Source organism: Choloepus didactylus, chromosome 13 (assembly GCF_015220235.1).
Source record: "Choloepus didactylus isolate mChoDid1 chromosome 13, mChoDid1.pri, whole genome shotgun sequence".
Lineage (NCBI taxonomy): Eukaryota > Metazoa > Chordata > Mammalia > Pilosa > Megalonychidae > Choloepus > Choloepus didactylus.
This window is the reverse complement of record NC_051319.1, coordinates 69,398,152-69,416,251: the sequence shown is the minus strand read 5'-3', so window position 1 is coordinate 69,416,251 and position 18,100 is coordinate 69,398,152. Positions and strand designations below refer to the sequence as shown.

The following is an 18,100-nucleotide window of genomic DNA, read 5'->3' as shown; positions in this document are numbered from 1 at the left end:
AGAGGAATCAATTCACACCAACCTAACAAAGAACCATCCTAGAGGTTTCTAGAATTATTAACCTAGATGAAAAAGCAGAAAAAAATTTAAGGCAGAGAATTTTCTGAATCCAATAACCATAATTAGATTCTACAGGGAAACAACATGCCACTAAGCTATTTTTACTTTTCAGATTTTCCCCTTTTTCCAATCAGGAATCCCAAATTTTCTATCAGCTCCAAGTATTTTCAGAATCACTCTAAGACAGTATTGATAGAGTTTCTAATGAAAAATGGAACAATACAAAAGGCACTGGCAGATGACAGCTTTCATATTTTAAATGGAAAACCATCGATATGCATTTAATTTTAGATTTTCTAAGTAGGAAGCTTTGGTTTCCTTGCCTGTTTCTCACTTGCCTTTGATTCCATTAAGTTCAATTTCTATAATAAACTCACTAGTTCCCCACCCTCTTACACCCTATTTGAAAAACTACTGAATTTCATGGTTTTTCCTAGTGAAGAAAAAATGCACATTTTAATGTTACAAATTGAAAGCTGTTTTCTTAAGTTTTATTATTTATCAAATTAGTTAAGTTCAATTTTTTAAGTGCCCCCCCCCCCCACACTGCAGAACTAATTTGCAACACATTCCACCCCCAAAACCTGCTCTTCCCAGTCTTCCCCCATCTACATAATATACTAAACTCCATTCTCAACAGATGAAAAGCCCTGGGATAATCTTTAATTCTTCTCTACACACCCCACATCCAAACCATCAGCAAAGCCCAACAATTCTACCTTTGAAACATATCCAGAATCTGAATATCTCTCATTCTCTACAACCACCTTAGTAAAAGTCATCATCTTAACTAAACCACGGCAATAGGATTTTAACTGGTCACCCTTCTTTCACCCTTGTCCCTTACCATATATTCTCCAAACAGCAATCAGGGTGCTTTTTAAAATACTTAAGTCAGATCATGTCAAGTCTGTGCTCCAATGGCTCCCTACATCACTCAGGGTAAATCCTAAATCCTTATCATGGTCTATGAGGTCCTACACTATCTGAACCTCACCACTGCTCTGACCTCGTCTCCTCTTCTTCTTCCACTCCAGTCTCGTGATCTCTTTGTTTCTCAGACACGTCAAGCACATTCCCATCTCGGAGTCTTTTTTTTTCTGTTTCTATGCCTAAAATGCTCTTTCTCCAGGTATCTGCATAGGGTGATCCTTCAGTCCTTCAAGTGTCTGCTCACTATAGCCATCACTGTCTGTCTACATTACCCTGCTTTAATTTTCTGCATAGTGCTTACTTCTGACCCATTTGTTTATTGTCATTTACCACTAGAATGAAAGCTCCTTGACTTTGTTGTGCACACTGCTACACCCCCAGTACACAGAAAAGTGCTGTTATAGAGGCTTTCTAAGGATTTGTTGAATAATCAAATTCACATTCATTTCACTTCAACATGAAACCAATCTTCTAAGTATTACAGAGTTTCCAAATACATATATGAAACATATAATTAAAAATCACTGAAAGCAAACACCCTTAACACATAAGAACCAAGAAACACTATTTTGGTCTCAGAGGAATGAAAATGTAAGGAACACAAAGAAAAATACGATTAGCAGTTTACAGATTTTTTTGCTACTTTTAAATTCCAAAATTTATCTTTGCTTCTACCCAGGTAGTCAGTTGGTGTGTAGTTGGGGAATGCACAGAATGACAGGCAAGCTGGACTTCAGCAGCCACTAGCATGGGTGCGGCAGGCAAGAAGACTGAGTGGCAGAGCCCCTGGCAAAACTGTGAAACAGGCCAAATTTGACTCTAGCAAACTCAAATATTTCTTTTCAGAATCACCCCTCAGTCCTGGAAATTTACTTTTCAAGCTCATGCCATGTAGTCAAGTGATCAGTAGTGAATGTGGAATTTCTTGTCCAGGAATCAACACAGCCTACTCAGAGAAGCAGCTACAAGTGTTAGAGGGGATACCATACTTGTTTTGTTTACTTCAAGTCCTTGTTATGTGGGAGGAACTGCCACCTTGATACATTCAATGAACAAATATTTACTAAGTACATATTCTCTAAGTATGGAAATAAATGAAAGCTCATGTTCTAGCAAAGAAGATAGTCCTATTAATCAACAGTTACAACATCATTACAAGTATTCCTTCTTCTCATTTCTCTCAATTATGTAATCATTCCACTCTCAGGAGATGCGATGGCTGTGATCCCCAAGGTGTCCCCCTTCACATCCCTTAACATCTCTACCATCTCAGAGCAGGTCTAGAGGATAGACAGAAGAGAGAAGAAACAGGAACAAGCTACTATGCCCTGGCGTTAGAATCACAAAAACCAGAGTGTGAATTCCAGCTGCACCACTTTCTATGAGTGTGATATTAAGTATTTCTTCAGCTTCTCTGAGCCCATTTTATGTGTAAAATACACATAAAACCAATTTCTTAGGAATTAAATAAAATCCTAACTAGTTCAGTGAGACATAAGAGAAATTTGATGTAGTTGTTTCTTTTCCTTCTCTCTTTTATTAATAATGTGGAAGGAAACAGAAGAGAGGCCGTATACAAAGACTTGACATACCATCAAAGGCTCCCAAGCCTTGGCCTAAGAACAACTGCAAAGGTAACTCTGCCTTTTAAAATCTGTTTTAATAATGCTTTAAATCTAATAAGAATTATTATGGGTTGTCCACCACTATACTTTTCACATGTTATAATCATGGTTTCTCCCACATATTTTGAAGTTGTTCATCAAATACATATTTCTTTGTTAATCCTCCACTGTCTGTTTCTTCTTGTAGCGGCTGAAATCACCAGACTTGATTTTTCTTGCTTTTTTTTTTTAATTTGCATTAAGTTTTTTAAAACTTCAATTCTTGGCATCACCTCTTTAAAATCCTTTTTTCCAGCTTCCCAGACACTGTTCTCCTGACTGTTTCTCACCAGCCTAGCATCTTCTTAGTTTCTTTTGTTAGTGGCTCAGCATTCTCTAACAGACCTCTAAGCTCTCAGATCTATTTCTGTTCTCTTATTTACCCCTCTCCCTATGCAATTTCATCCATGACTTTAACCACCACCCCTTCATGTATACATATACATAATCCCATCATATATGTGTGTATATGTATACTTTTTTTTTTTTTTTCAAAATGACTCCTGATATAACATGCCTCACAGGCTACTCAAATAGCATGTTTTCTTTCCCCCAAAATCTATTTTTCCTCTAATCTTTCCCATCTCAGGCAACAGTACCACCATCTAATTCAGTTGTTCAAGTTCAAAACCTAGGAGTCAGCTTCCCTTTCACTCCCACATCCAAACCATCCCACATCCAGTCTATTCTGCCACCAACACTTATCTCTAATCCAGAGCTCAGTACTAACTTGAATGAGTTTCCCTGCTTCCATTCTTGCTCCTGCCAATCCATTCCCCACCAAGCAGTCAGAGATGTTAAAACAAAACAGATCATGTTGCCCCTTCACGCAAAAATCTTCAATAGCTTCCCACTGCATTTATGATAAATCTACACTGGCCTCCTTTCAGTTGGTAAGACATATCAAGCTCTTTCTCACCTCACTACCTCCACATATACTGTCCCTTTGGCATGGAATATTCTTTCACCTTATCATCAACTTCAGTTCTCAGCTTTAACGTCACACTTCTTAAAAAAGACTTCTCCAATATTCCAATCAAAAGTAGGTCCTGTTACATCCTCACTAGCATTCTGTAACTTTTCTTTCACAGCACTGAAAAAAATAAGTTAGTCACTACATATTGGTGCAACTACTCGCTTATTTGGTCTAGGCAAAGGCAGAATCTTTTTTTGCAATCAATGCATCATTCCACAGTGCCACAGCTAAGTGGTAAACAACTAAAAGACATCCCCTTCTCCCTCCCCCCACCCCCCAAATATTTGATAAATGGAAAACTCATGAGTTTCCCTAGAATGGTTATATAACACAACAAGATGCACCATGGTTATTTAACGATTCCCCTTCATAACTGGATATTTAGGCAAAATATTTATAGACATCATAATGCTGGGCACTGAAAGGAATTCAGGCAGAAAGAAGTCCTTTTCCCTAACAAGTTTCAGGAATGCATCTCTTTTGCCTTTTTTCCATAGTTCCTGGCACAGAGATACTTAATCACTAGGTGATGACCAAAGCAGACTACATGACAATATGTAATCAAGTGCTAGAATTAAATGCTATAGAAATTCTAAATAATATGATTCACCCCAAGAACCAGAAGCATTAGAGAAAGTATTAAGGAGACAGAAGTCAATCTAGACAAGATGAAGAATAAATTTGGAGGATCTGGCCAACTGGTCCTATCACTGCTCTCCTGTCCCCTTTCAGCACTGGCATATCTCTATAGCCATGATTGCACTTATACAACTTGAGATCATACATTTTTCTTTAATCCATTCCCTTAAAATTCTACACAAAAGAATCTTCAATATGTGATTCTTTGCTTAATTAACCCAATACATCTCTTTCATTGACAAGAGGATCTCAGTGGTAGAAGGTTAAAAAACAAAGAAACAAAAAAGAAAAAAAGCAAAGAATTCATTTGACTAACCTGTTGAAGCAATGAAAATGTGAAAATAACATTTTATATACAACATTCATCTAAGTATATGGGACTCAAGAGAATCTAAAATTCAAATACTAGAATTTAACTCTGTAATTTCCAAAGGACAAATACAAGGGTGAATTAATAACTACACTCCAGCATTTTTCAAGCACTGAGCATAGCCCTTTATCCATTTTTTTCTAACCTTCTCAATGACCTTAAAGTTGAAGAAGCTGAGACTCACAGGGTTGATAGCTTCCTCAGTGTCACACAGCTAATACAGGTATTCTGTTTTTTAAGACAAAAAAAAAAAAAAAAAAAAAAAAAAAAATTGTAGTGATCCTAAAACTTAGGATCACTGAAATGCTTTGCTTGAGAGAATTTAATTAAAAATAACAAAAACTCCTTAGGAAGCACAGAATTGCAGGATATATAATATCCTTCAATTCAAAAGTCTTTTGAAAACTTACGGGTAAATGGATTCTTTTACTATATTAAACTACCTTGCTTTAGTGAAATAAATCTGAAATACATCTGTATAACAACATAGTACAATGCTTTATGAAAAAGAAAACTACCAGTTACACATCTACTTTGGTCTACAAAATTTTGGGAACTTTGTACCATCTATCTACAAAAAGATGTGACAGAAACTACAGTACCAGAATATAAATAAAAGCAAAGAGTTTTAAAATTAATTTTTCCTTCTGATATGACAAAATACCACAATGGAATAACAGGAGTATTATGTAAAGCTAAATGATGTCAGGCTTTTAAACAATCAATAAGCTGTAAGAGTTGAGACCTCTGCAATTCTTTCAAACCATATGAATGTTACATTATTAAACCTTGGGACAAATACTGTTTTGTATGAAATAAATGTTTGAGACCAAATCATATCAAAAGAAATTACAAACATTCTGTATTCAAACTTTTTCCACACTATGATCATTTCAACCTATGCAGTACCAACTTCTTGCATTCACAAAATTCCATCAATGTAGTCATTATACACTTCGAAAGGTAGACGTAAAGTAATACCAAGTCATAAAAGTTAAATATTAATCAAATCTCAAAAGCATGTTATCTCAAAAATAACAATTTTGAACGTGAAAAAAAATAAGGCTCATATAGCCATTCAAAAAAATTACAGAAATCAAGAGAGTTTATGGGGATGGTTTCCTGTTCACCAAGTACAGGTGCTTATGCAAAGACCACTGAAGGGATTTCTGCTTTCTGGACATCCTCCATAGAAAACCAATTCTTTAAAAGACTCTTTTTATACAAACCACTCCCAAAAGTTTACCCTATAAATGAAATTAACTTATGCCATCAGCAGGGATAGCATGTTCTAAGATTTAAGATTTCTATGATCCTTTGCATATTCAAGATTGCCAGAATTGCGCTTTAATAATTCATGACTACAAACATACCCTGTTAAGATTTTCCTTCATACACCAACGTTCCCACTCTTGGGGTTCACTAATGGGTTTACATAAACCATACAATACAATCTTTAAAAAGGACACAGATAGTAGGTGCTCTCTACTCTCCCAAGAGACGTCTTCACCTAAATCTCCTACACATTCCTTTCTCGAGGCCTACAAACACAACTGTCATTCAGACAGGGTAATTTTTGTTAACCATGTGAGAAAGAAAGCGTACAACAGATATATAACTGGAGACGGTTGTTAGATGCAGCCTTTCCAGTATCACACAACTAGCCTAACACGCTGCAAATTCCACCCTTGACAGAAGAATCCAGCGATACCAACAAGTCATGCATGTCCACTCCGGCCACCTCACCCGGAGAGGGCCAGCGGCCACATGCCACGGTTAGCGCGGACCAGTGGTTAAGGTAGAGAGCGAGGGTAGGATGGAGGGCAGGAGACAGGGCTTGCAGGGAGAGGGCGGGGCGAGCTCACCTTTTCCAGCTCATCGTGGAGTTCTGCCAGGCTGGGACGGAGTAGCTTCTCACCCAGCTGCGCAGCCGTGTGCCGATAGTGGTCGATCCTGGGCACCGCGTCCATAGTGTTGTGGCCGAAGGTGCGCAGGTAGTAGGTGTTGGTGTGAGTGTCATAGTAGTAATGCTGGTGGTGCCCGCTGCCGCCACCGCCCGAGTGCAAGCTGCTACCCTCGCTCAGCACCGTGTCCCCGCCGTTCTGGAAGCTCACGTTAGGCCCGTCGCCTCCAACCCCCGCAGCATCCGACAGGCTCTCATCAGCCGACGAGGAGGCAGCCGGGTCCACGAAGTTCACGCGGAAGCGGCCCTTGGCTTCTTCGCTGCCCTTGGTCGGCCCACTCTCGCCTCTGGCTTTCCCGTCCACGGGGGTCTCCCTGCCTCCCACCCCGGTCGCTGCCGCTGCTGCCGCGGCCCGCCCGGCATTCTCGGAAACCAGGTCCACCTGGAAGCGGCTCTGGCTCGGGGTAGGTCCCAGGAGTCTGCCTAAACCATCCCCGGCCGCCGCGGCACCCTCGCCGCGGACACCCCCGCCGCCCCGGCTCGCGGCCGCAGCATCCTCGGGCACCGAGGCCGTGCCGGGCAGATCCACCCCGGCAGCGGACGGCACGGAGGCTGGCGGTGTCTCCCCGGCCCGCCTTGGGGCGCCGGAGGAGGGCGCTGTGAGTCCAGGCTCCATCGCCGCCCGACCCCCGGCGGACCCAGAGAGCCTGGCGGATGTAGCGGGCTGCGCGCCCTCCACGCCCCTGCCGGCGGTGGCCGCGGCCTCAACGCCAGGTGAGGGAGTCGCTCTTTCCTCCTCCCGCCCGCCTGTCCGCCGCCGCTAGCCCGGGCCGGCTCGAACGCAGCCAGCAGCCCAGTCAGCGCGTGAATGCAGCAAGCGCGGGGCCGGCCCGCTGTTTAAAGCCTCGGCGGGGCCGCGGCGGTAGCTGCTCCGGCTGTAGCACGCGGGAGGCGGGGCCGCCAGCTCCTCCGCCCCTCAGCCCGCCCACCCGCGATTTTGCAGTGGCGCGCGGCGGACGGTCCCTCAGTTCCTGGGAGCCCCGGAGCTTCCACGCAGTCCCACGCGAAAGCAGTCCGTGCGCGGCTCGCTCCAACCAGTCGGCCGGAACGCGAGCAGTGCGATCAAAGAGCAGGCGCGGCTGCGCGCTGCCTCACCGCCGTCCCAGGAAAGATCTCCGCGCCGTTACCAACCCCTTCCGTCGGCCTCCTCCCAACCTCCGCCTCCTTCCCCCGCCCCGCTTTGCGGGAAAAGGAGCGGGTCCCCGGCTCCCTCCTTCTCTATCCGTTCCCGGGATCGCGCGCAAATGAACCAGCAGTCCAGGCCACGGGGATGCGGACAGCTCCCAGCCGGGTAGGCAAAGGAACGCACCGGCCCCGCCTCGCGCGCGCTGGCAGCTAATGCTCACTGGCGGGTGCCACCACAGTAGCGGCTCTTGCTTTTTTTTTTTTTTTTTTTTTTTTTTTTTTTAATTTCTGAGTTCGCAGTCGAAATCTGAGTCGGCGAAATCTCGCGAGATGCTACAGGGCGAAAGGGCCGCTTCCCCTCCGGCGCGTGGTACCCAAGGCTGAGCTGGAGCCTCTTGTCGCCCCCTACTTCTGCGGGTGATGCTGGGGCTTTCCCGTCGGTCCCACGGGCGCTTCCGGAGGCGGAGGCTGAGGTACGCCACCCCGGGAGGCCTGATCCGGGCAACCGCCCGCAGCGACTCCCCACACTGACTCTGGGTCTCAGCCGACGGGGAGGAAGGATTTCCTCTGTGTCGCCTTAGAGGGTAGACTCACCCTGTCGGTCAGAGTTAGATTTGCATAACTAGAGGTTAATTCCGGTCGCAGCGCAGTGGGTGTGTCCACACTTCCGATGATACCTTTATTTTAAAAGCTATGACGTTTGAAGGTCACAAGGGGGCTTAGTTGTGATATCTTATTATGGTTTCAAAAGCGATTTTTGATTTGAGGCTTTTCCGAAAATGATAGGAAACCCAACTCTCAAAGAGGACACAGACGACAAAACCGTGGAACACTAACCAGGAAGTTTCTACTTGGTATAGTTTGTGAAGAATTCCTCAGTTTTGATAGAAACAGGGAAGTATTCCTTTGCTTTGCAAGCCTCTTTTCTTTTCTGTAAAAATGTAGGGAAAAATAAGTTTTCCAACGTTTTTTGCTGCATAATTACTTTTATCCTAAATTCTATGCGAAGCCCTAAGTGAAAAAAACAGGTAGCCATGAATGGCTTTTTTCAAAAATTTGTCTTTAATTTTATTTATCTATTTCTAAATTTTATTTTGGGGGGAAACATCCTTTACTGATGAGGATCAAAGAGCCTTAGAGTTTTCATTTTTTTAAAAAAAAGCCATAACCAGGCAATTTTCAAAAAAAATAGGCATATCCATATCATATTTGACCTTGACAACTTTTCAGTTCTTTTTTCTTATCTCTGTTTTAAAGATGGAGGAAGGAAGGAACAGTTCTTGAATCATATAGTCAGTGTTTTTAAAGCCCCTTCATGAGCTTTAGTAATATTAGCAGAAAATCAGAAAAGACCAGAAAAATCAGGTGGTGGCTTTAAGCAGTGCAGTTTCTACTAGGGGAATGCTCCCTTAGTAGCTGATCTGTGAGGTACCTTTCAGCTCCAAAACTAATTCGGTGGTTATTGGAATTCAGCATTCATTTAACTGAAAATGTTGAGCATCTACTAGGAGCTGCTCTGTGTTCTGGGGATAGATCAGTGAGTAAAACATAAAGTCCTTCCCTCATACAGCTTATATTCTAGAGAGTGAGAAAAAATAAACAAGGTAAATACATCTGAAATATGTTGCGTATGTGTGGGGAGTGCTAAGGAAAGGGGAATGGGATATGTGTGTGAGGGGAATGTTAAAATTTTACATAGGATGACAAGGAAGGCCTCAATGAGAAGATGACATTTGAGTGAGGAAATGAGTGATGTGAATCTTTGGGAAAAGAGCCTTTAAAGCAGAGGAAAACCAAAGACCCAAAGGTGGGCATTCCTGACAGATTCATAGAATTGCACTTCAGCCAGTGTGACTGGAGTTGCTTAAGAAATAGGGAGAATCAAAGAGTTTGGGAGCTATGGGACATTACAAACCAGTAGGTATAGGACCCCATTGGTTATTGGATACTGGTTTTTATTCTGAATGGGATGGCTAGACATTAGAAGGTTTCACTTGAGTGACCCAATCTGACATATATTTAAAGGGTCAATGTAGCTGCCTGGTTGCAAGTAGAATAAAGGAGTTGAATGATGCAAGGAAAGTAAGGAACCAGATGTTTTAGGAGCTTTTATAACAATCCGGGAAGAAATTATGTGGCTTGGACCACAGTGATAGCAGTGGAAATGGGGAAAAGTGGTCGAATTCTGGGAAGGCAATAGGGTTTGCTGGTAGTTGTGGATTATGAAAGAAAGAGAATCCAAAGGGTTTTGGCTTGACCAATTGGAAGAATAGTGTTGCTATTTTCTGAGATGGAGAAGATGCTGAACAAAGCAGGTGTTCCAGTTTGCTAATGCTGCTGGAATGCAAAACACCAGAGATAGATTGGCTTTTATAAAATGGGGTTTATTTGGTTACACAGTTACAGTCTTAAGGCCATAAAGTGTCCAAGGTAACACATCAGCAATCGGGTACTTTCACTGGAGAATGGCCAGTGGTGTCCAGAAAACGTCTGTTAACTGGGAAGGCATGTGGCTGGTGTCTGCTCCAAAGTTCTGGTTTCAAAATGGCTTTCTCCCAGGACGTTCCTCTCTAGGCTGCAGTTCCTCAAAAATGTCACTCTTAGTTGCACTTGGGGTATTTGTCCTCTCTTAGCTTCTCCAGAGCAAGAGTCTGCTTTCAACGGCTGTCTTCAAACTGTCTCTCATCTGCAGCTCCTGTGCTTTCTTCAGTGTCCCTCTTGGCTGTAGCAGCTTGCTCCTTCTGTCTGATCTTATATAGTGCTCCAGTAATTTAATTCAGACCCACCCGGAATGGGCGGGGCCACACCTCCATGGAAATTATCCAATCAGAGTCATCACCCACAGTTGGGTGGGGCTCAAAGAATTACAATCTAATTAACACTGATAGGTCTGCCCACACAAGATTACATCAAAGATAATGGCATTTGGGGGGACATAATACATTCAAACTGGCACAGCAGGTTTGGGTAGGGGGTCTATGAGGAGTTCAGTTTGAGATCCCTGTTGGAGGAAATATACCAATGAGTGTATAGTAAATATGTAATTGCAAATTGAGAAGTTCTAGGACCGAGAGGAACATGGTACATGGAGAATGCAAAATAGAGCGAGCCTGACCTAGTCAGAGAGGAACTGACTTTTCACCTGAGGTCTAAAGGATAATTGGGACTAAAATGTACTTGCAGAAGGGTTTCAAACAAGGAGAATATTATGGGAAAAATCCCTCATAGAGTGAAAGTGGCCTAAGTAACTTGAAGCCAGTTTGAATAAAGCATGGAGATAAAGGTCAAGAGTGGTAAGACCACTGTCTTTATTCTAACAGCCATGTAAGACCATTAATGGTTTTCAGGGAGCTGGAACATAACCAGAGTTTCATTTTTAAAGATCTCTGTAATTAATGTTGTGGACAGAAGATTGGAGAAGAGCAAGAGTAAGCATGGGAAGACAGAACACAGTTTCAGTAATCTAGGCATGAGATGACAGTAATAATAGCAGCTAACATTGAGCAGTTATGTCCTGGATAGTGTGCTAAACTCTTTACTTTCATAATCCTATTTAATCCTCACAGCAATTCTATGAAGAAAATCATAGTATTACTCCCATTTTACAAGTGAAAAATTTGATTAAGTAAAAGGGGTTAAGCAATTTGTCCAAGGTCACTTAGCCAAAACCAAGATTTGAATCCAGGAAGATTTCTCCACTAACCAAATGTTGGGAATTGAATCATATCCCCCAAAAAGACATGTTTAGGTCCCAACCCCTAGTCCTGTGGGTGTGAACCCATTTGTAAATAGAACCTTTGAAGATGTTACTTAAAATTGAATGGGGGTGGGCCTTCATCCAATATGGCTAAAGTCCTTATAAGCAAAGGAAATTGGTTCTCCAGAAAGAGAATCACAGGGAGCAACAAGAAGCTGGAAGTCAATGGAACTCAGAAGAGAAAGAAGACGATGCTGCCATGTGCATTGCATGTGATAGAAAAGCCAGGGAACCCCAAAGATTGCCAGCCAACCAAATTGATACCAATCAAAAGTGGTGGGTTCTCTGCCTGACACACTCAAATGGCCAATTGTTGAGGCACAGGGCTTCAAAGAGAGTTTATTGCTAGGCGCAAAGCAGGAGATCACATGGTCTATTGACCTAAAAATCTGCCTCTCTGAACTCCAGTAACTCTGGTAGTTTTAGAGTATTAAAAGATGGGCAGGTTTTAGGATAACGAGCACAATGGTCAAGATGATGAGGTTGGAGATGATCTTATTGAGCATATGCAGATTAATTACATATTTAGTTACAGAACATATGTAAGCAAATGGCCTTAATATGATGATGGGTGTGATGTTTAGAATTATAATGAGGCATGGGTCACTTACAGGTTAAAGTTTAATCTGCACATGTCAGGTGGGCCAATTTTGGTTAGATCCAGTTCCATCTAGCGAGATAGTTTTGGAGTTGGGGTGGGTTAGGTGACTTTAGGCCTTTCTGTAATAAACATTAGGGGCTGTCTTTAGTGACCATAAGACTCTAAAGTTGAAACACAGAATAAAGGGGTACAAGTGAGGGTCAGTTACATGGTTTTTACAATCACAAAGTAAAGGCTGTATATGATTATATAATCATTATCAGAGATCGAGGCAGCTGGATTACAGTTCAGAAATTTCAGATATTTCCCTCTGGCCACTCTAATATACCAGAAGGCAAAAATAAATATCTATATGATGATTCAGTAATCATAATTATTTGTTAAATTCTAACTTCTCGGTTATAAAATGGTACCAATCCCGGGAGGAAACAAGCCTTCTAGCCTCTGAAGCCATGAGCCAATAAATTCCTGTTGTTAAGCCAACCCATTGTGTGGTAATTGTTTTAGCAGCTAAGAAACTAAAACACCAAACTATAGGAGTTTGGATTATGGAGGATGCAAGGAAGGTGAGTAAGGGGACACTATTAGAGATATATTAAGGAGATAACTCAGACATGCAGATGAGTTGAAGGAGTGAAGAAGAATTAACTATAACTTGACTTTTCTAACTTGTTCAGCTGTGGTTTAATGGTGGTGATGTTAGTAAGAAATGAACAATCTAAAGATAGGTTTGGAGATTAAGGTGAGAAATCTGGTCTTGGGCATGTTGGATTTGAGGTACCTTTGAGACATCCAAGTGGAAATGTTAAAGAAATATTTAGCCAAATGGGCCTTGTGCTCAAAGGAAAAGTTTAGATTGGAGGGTACAGATTTGGAGATCTTCAATACTATGGGCCTGAATAATAACACCCAGGGAGGAAGGTACAGAGCAGTGCTGTACTCTGGAACTTTGTGCGGTAATGGAAACATGTTTTATCATTGCTGCCCAGTATGATAGCCAGTAGCCTCCAGCAACTATTGAACACTTGAAATGCCTAATGCAACTGAGGAACTGAATTTTTAATTTAATTTTACGTAACTGATTTAAGTTTTAATAGCCTCATGTAGCTAGTGGCTACCATATTGAACAGCACAGGTATAGAGTTCAAAAGAAAGCCTAGACCCAGCCTTGAGTTCAAACATTTAATGACTAGATAAAAGACAGATAAAATAGAGACTGAAAGAGTGGTCTAAAAGATGGAAAGAAAACCAGGAGGTGTTTTTGAAGTAGCATCAGTTATATTCAAGGGGGCCAAGAGGTGGAGAAAGATGAAACTTGAAAAGTATGTATTGAATTTGGTAGCCAAAAAAAAAATTGGGAGAGCAATAGGAAAGGGGAGGAAAAAGGTTCTAGGAGATATTATCAAAATAACGCATGTAACATTTGTAGAAACATTGTCAAGTGAGGCCTCCTTTAATCCACTGTTAGCAAACATTTGGTTGTTAGATTTACCAAGTCAGTTTAGAGACTAACTGAGGAAAACTGCCTCCTTGTCAGTGCCCGTCATTTAGCTCATTTTCCTCTTTTACCAGAGACTCAGCTCATTAAATGAATGTACTGGAATTTTAAGACTAGGAGTGACTTAGGTTATTGTTACTCCAAGCCTCTCATTTCACAAGTACCAAAATGTCCTTCCTGTAAGAAGTAAATTAGATTGTTAGATGTTTGGCTCTTCACATCTGCAGCACTAGAACATTTGAGGTATAAAACCATGTAGAACTTTTAAAATCACTTCTTTTTTCACAGTGAGTTTTAGTTAAATGTGCTATACTCCTCACATTCTACCTCGTTTTTTTTTTTTTTTTTTTTAACCAGTTGAAATTCAGCAAACATATTAGGTCAGTGCTATTTCCCTTGAGAAACAAAGTGATTATCCTAGGATGGAAAAAAACAATATAGTTACCTTAGAGAAGCTTGTTTATGCTGTAAATGTCATAATTTTGTTTTCTTACCTAAGTCCCAATTACATTCTTCCTTAATAAAAAGTACATAAAGATTTTAAAGTCAGTCATAGAATTAAACATTAATCGAAATTTAACTGCGCTTTTTCTAACCAGTATTTAAATTCGTTTGAAAATTGTCTTTCTGTAGACAGCCAGGTTTTTGTTTTTGTTTTTTTTTAATTTTTTATTTAAAGCTTTTATGTTTTTCTCATCCAAATGGTAAATTCATAACAGGTGCATTTAAAAACATAGTCTCACTTTTCTGATTTCCCACTTCCACCTGTGCATGTATTTGTTATAAAGTTACTATAGGAAAATTTCTTCCTACTCAAATTCTGTATTGGAAAAGTTTTTTTTCCTTTTCCTTCCATACTGATTTACTTTTCTACTTCTAATTATGCAGGCTGTGACAATTTACAAACTTCAAAGTTTAAAATTGTTATCAAATTTTAAGTTAGGAAGTAAATAATTTGAAATAATAACTTGTGGTTACAATCATGTACTCTAGAACCAGACTGCTTAGATTTGAATCTTAACCTCACTATTTATTGGTTTCATGATCTTGGGCTACTGCAACCTCTATGCCTCAGTTTCCTCATCTGTAAAGCAGACATAGTGGTAGCTTTTTCTTAGATTGTATGAGTTGCTATTTGTAAGGTGCTTAGAATAGTTCCTAAACACATAAGCTCTAATATATATAAACATTAAATAAGTGTTCGAAATTTTTGATGTTTTATTCAAAATAGAGATAGTGCTAAGGGAAACTTTAAAACTTGTACCTTTTATATGTGTGTGTGCACACTTCTTGTTTATTTTGCATTTTGTTTTTGAGAGGCATTTAAGTGATATTTTGAGTAGCAAGAAAGTGAATTTTTCTGTTGCGGACTTTGTTTTTTTCCAAGCAGTTGTTAGTATTTTTATTTGGAGGATGGAACAATAGCCCAGACTAAGGATGATTCTTATCCATCTTAAATTCATTCTTTTCCTTCCATTGAACCCTTTAAAATTAAGTAACATCAGTATACTACAGGAACTTTTTGTCTGCATTCATTGTATTGCAGTATATATATATTTTTAATAAAAGTTTTAAAGGCACACACTGACACATCATACATACCTGCACCTTAATGATTTCTTTCATTAACACATACACACACACTTTATGGAGTTAAGTACTGTAATAGTATATGTTTGGGCTCCCATTGCATTCCTAACTAAATTCCGTACGTATATTTTCTTCACTATTAATGAAAATCTCTAATTTTTTGTCCTCTATTATAGTCCCTAATGATTGATCCATTTTTTTACTTTCAAAAAGCCATAAATATAATTGAAATAGGTGTTTATAATTATCCTAATATGCCTGAAATTCAAAAAACAATAAACATGGAAGGTATGTCAAAGGATTATGTAGTAGGCCCCTACTTTGAAGAACTAAGTAATTATTCTACCTTTGACACACTTTTTAAAAAAACATTTTTTTCTCTAGTAACACATTCTAGTCGTTAGAGTTGTTACAACCATAGTATTGGACATGTAATAAACATTCAAATACTTAGTTAAAAACAGGCCATGCTTCCTGATGATTAAACTAAATTATTCTTACAACAATTCAGAGTTTTTGCTGCTGCTTCTATTCTTCAGAGGTTAGGGCTTCTCATATAAGGTTATTTTTGGTTTTATTTTCTGAATGATTTCCTCTTGCATGTCACTATAGAGCCCAATTTTGAAGTATATAATTACATTTATTACTTTCCTCTGGACCCTTGCCAAGTAATTTAATTTTCTTTTAAATGCAGGCCAAAACTATTAGATTCAATATTCCAGTTAAAAAATAGAAAGACTAATGATTATAAAGGTAAAGATTGATTTGTACCAACCAAGTAATTCTTTTTACTTAAAACTTAGCTAATATGGCTGAGCATCAGCTCTTCTTAGTCAAAAAATGTTTTTTTTCTTTTGTGAAGAAATTTGAACCAAAAAGTCCATCTTTATTTCAGCCAATTTCTGAAGACATTCAGTTCTGAAAAATAAATCATGATTTCATATTTTAAAGGTCAAGTAATAAATTAGATATTTTTTGCTATTGTATTTTTCTTATTACAAAAGTAATATAAAATTAATACAGAAGTCATTAAAAAAATACAAAAACAAAGGGAAGCAATGCTATAATCTCATCACCCAAAAATAACATTTACCTTTTAGTTTATGTTTTTTTGTGTATGTATATACAGATGCATTATAATGTAGATATTAGATATAAATAGATATAAAATACAGATATTTTTACAAAATTATATATTATTTGTGGTTTTTAAAAATTACAGTAACATGAACATCTTTCCCCAAATGTAAGTAAATATCTTACAACTACGTAATTTCTAATGGCTTTATAATATTGTACCATTTGGATTTATTCTTTACTGAATCTAGTGCCTATTTTTGAACACTTAGTTCATTTCCTTTCTTTATAAATATGGCAAGCAATGATGCATTGAATATCTTTGTGCATATATCTTTCTTCGTAACTGATTATTTCATTAGGATAAATTCCTAGAAATGGAATTGCAAGGTATGTATATTCTTAGAACTTTTGACATACATTGCTAAATCAATTTCCAGAAAGGTTATGTCTGTTTATTCTTCTGTCAACATTGTATTTGAGTGCGTCTTTCAGTGCTCTTGCAAATACTGAGTGTGCTCCTTCTTCTTAATCTTTGCCAATCTGATTGCAAAAGATAGTTTTAATATTTAGTTCATCAATTCCTAGTGAGGGTGAACTTTTTAAAGGTTCATCTATTGTGTATATGTCTTTATTTCTGAATTGTCTGTTGATATCTATGGTAGACATTTGATATATCCTGAAGTCTGGCTTACATTATGCTTTGTTTTGGTAATAGCATCCAAATGCTTTTTTGGTGGGGTGAGGGAATTACCTCTCTGTGCATTTTGGTGGAACTATATAGGACCTTACCTGCTGCTACCGAATTGTGAGCACAAGACCAAATGTGCCAATCTGGTTCTCCTAAGAGTTTTGAGTATTGAGTGGTACAGTGCAAAGTCAGTGGTACAAGGCAAAGTCCAGCTGCTGAGACAATCAGCTGCTGACAGCTCACTGCCTCCCTTACTGGGGACCTACTTCACCCTGAGAGCACCCCCAGGCTAATGACTACCTGAATGTGCAATACAAAGGCTCTTGCCTCAATTTGGAGCAACTCTAAAGGGCTGTCCCAGCAAAGAGAACCTTGTGGGATTGACTGAGGCTTCAGTTGCAACTTCATTGTGAATTTGCTTCTCCCTCTGCCCAATCTTGCCTTCCTCTCTTTCTTATGGGTGTATCTCCTGAGAGCACCAACATACCTCCTCTGCACAACTCTCCACCTTCATCTCTCCATTTATCCCAGTGGCAGCCCTCAAGGCAGGGCTTTTTGGTGGTTCCTGCTGCCAAGACCCTCTGGAACTACTTTTCTTGTCCTTTCAGGGTCTGATTCTTCTTCTTTTTACTTTCTCTCATTCTGCCAGTTAATTCATTCTTTAAGTTAACAGAGTTCGTTTCTGTGGCTTGCAGCCAAGAATCAGCACTAATAAAATGTTCTTTGCCACTTTTCTGGTGTAAGAGTTCTTTATTGTATTATGGGCATAAACCTTAAACTAAATTGGTTTTCTCTAGTTTGTCAGTTGCACTGTAGCTTTATTAATAATGTTTGCTTTCAATTATTTAAGAAATTTATTGCAGTCAAGTCTCTCTGTCTTTTTTTTTGTGATTTTTACCTTTCATATCATGCGTAGAGAATCCTTTATCATAGCAAGATCATTCACATAAAAATTAATAAGTAGATACTTTTATTTCAAGGGTTCATTTACATCTACTACTTCTTCTGACATTTATTTTTCCTATGGTAGGATGCAGTAATTGAACTATTTAATATTTATGTTAAAATCTGTTATAACAAAAATAAAGTTTCAGTGGCTGAGAGATTTCAAATGGAGTCGAGAGGTCATTCTGGAAGTTATTCTTATTCATTATAT

The 18,100-nt window shown here is 39.5% G+C and overlaps 1 protein-coding gene and 1 long non-coding RNA gene across 8 annotated transcripts in view; one reads left to right on the top strand and one right to left on the bottom strand.

The window, feature by feature from the left end:
• The window catches only part of SLC12A2 (solute carrier family 12 member 2), a 122,359-nt gene extending 114,054 nt beyond the window's left edge, over positions 1-8,305 (bottom strand). For all 3 annotated transcript variants that reach the window (XM_037802299.1, XM_037802300.1, XM_037802301.1), the window contains exon 1: positions 6,508-8,305. In XM_037802299.1, the coding sequence (XP_037658227.1) occupies positions 6,508-7,221 (714 nt within the window). In that variant the 5' untranslated portion in view covers positions 7,222-8,305. The remainder of the gene's footprint in view (positions 1-6,507) is intronic.
• The window catches only part of LOC119508587, a 133,769-nt gene continuing 123,039 nt past the window's right edge, over positions 7,371-18,100 (top strand). For 4 of the 5 annotated variants that reach the window (XR_005211501.1, XR_005211500.1, XR_005211499.1 and 1 more), the window contains exon 1: positions 8,023-8,203. This is a non-coding gene — a long non-coding RNA (uncharacterized LOC119508587). Of the gene's footprint in view, positions 7,897-8,022; positions 8,204-18,100 lie in introns of those variants that run through there. The other variant, XR_005211503.1, reaches the window with a different exon arrangement.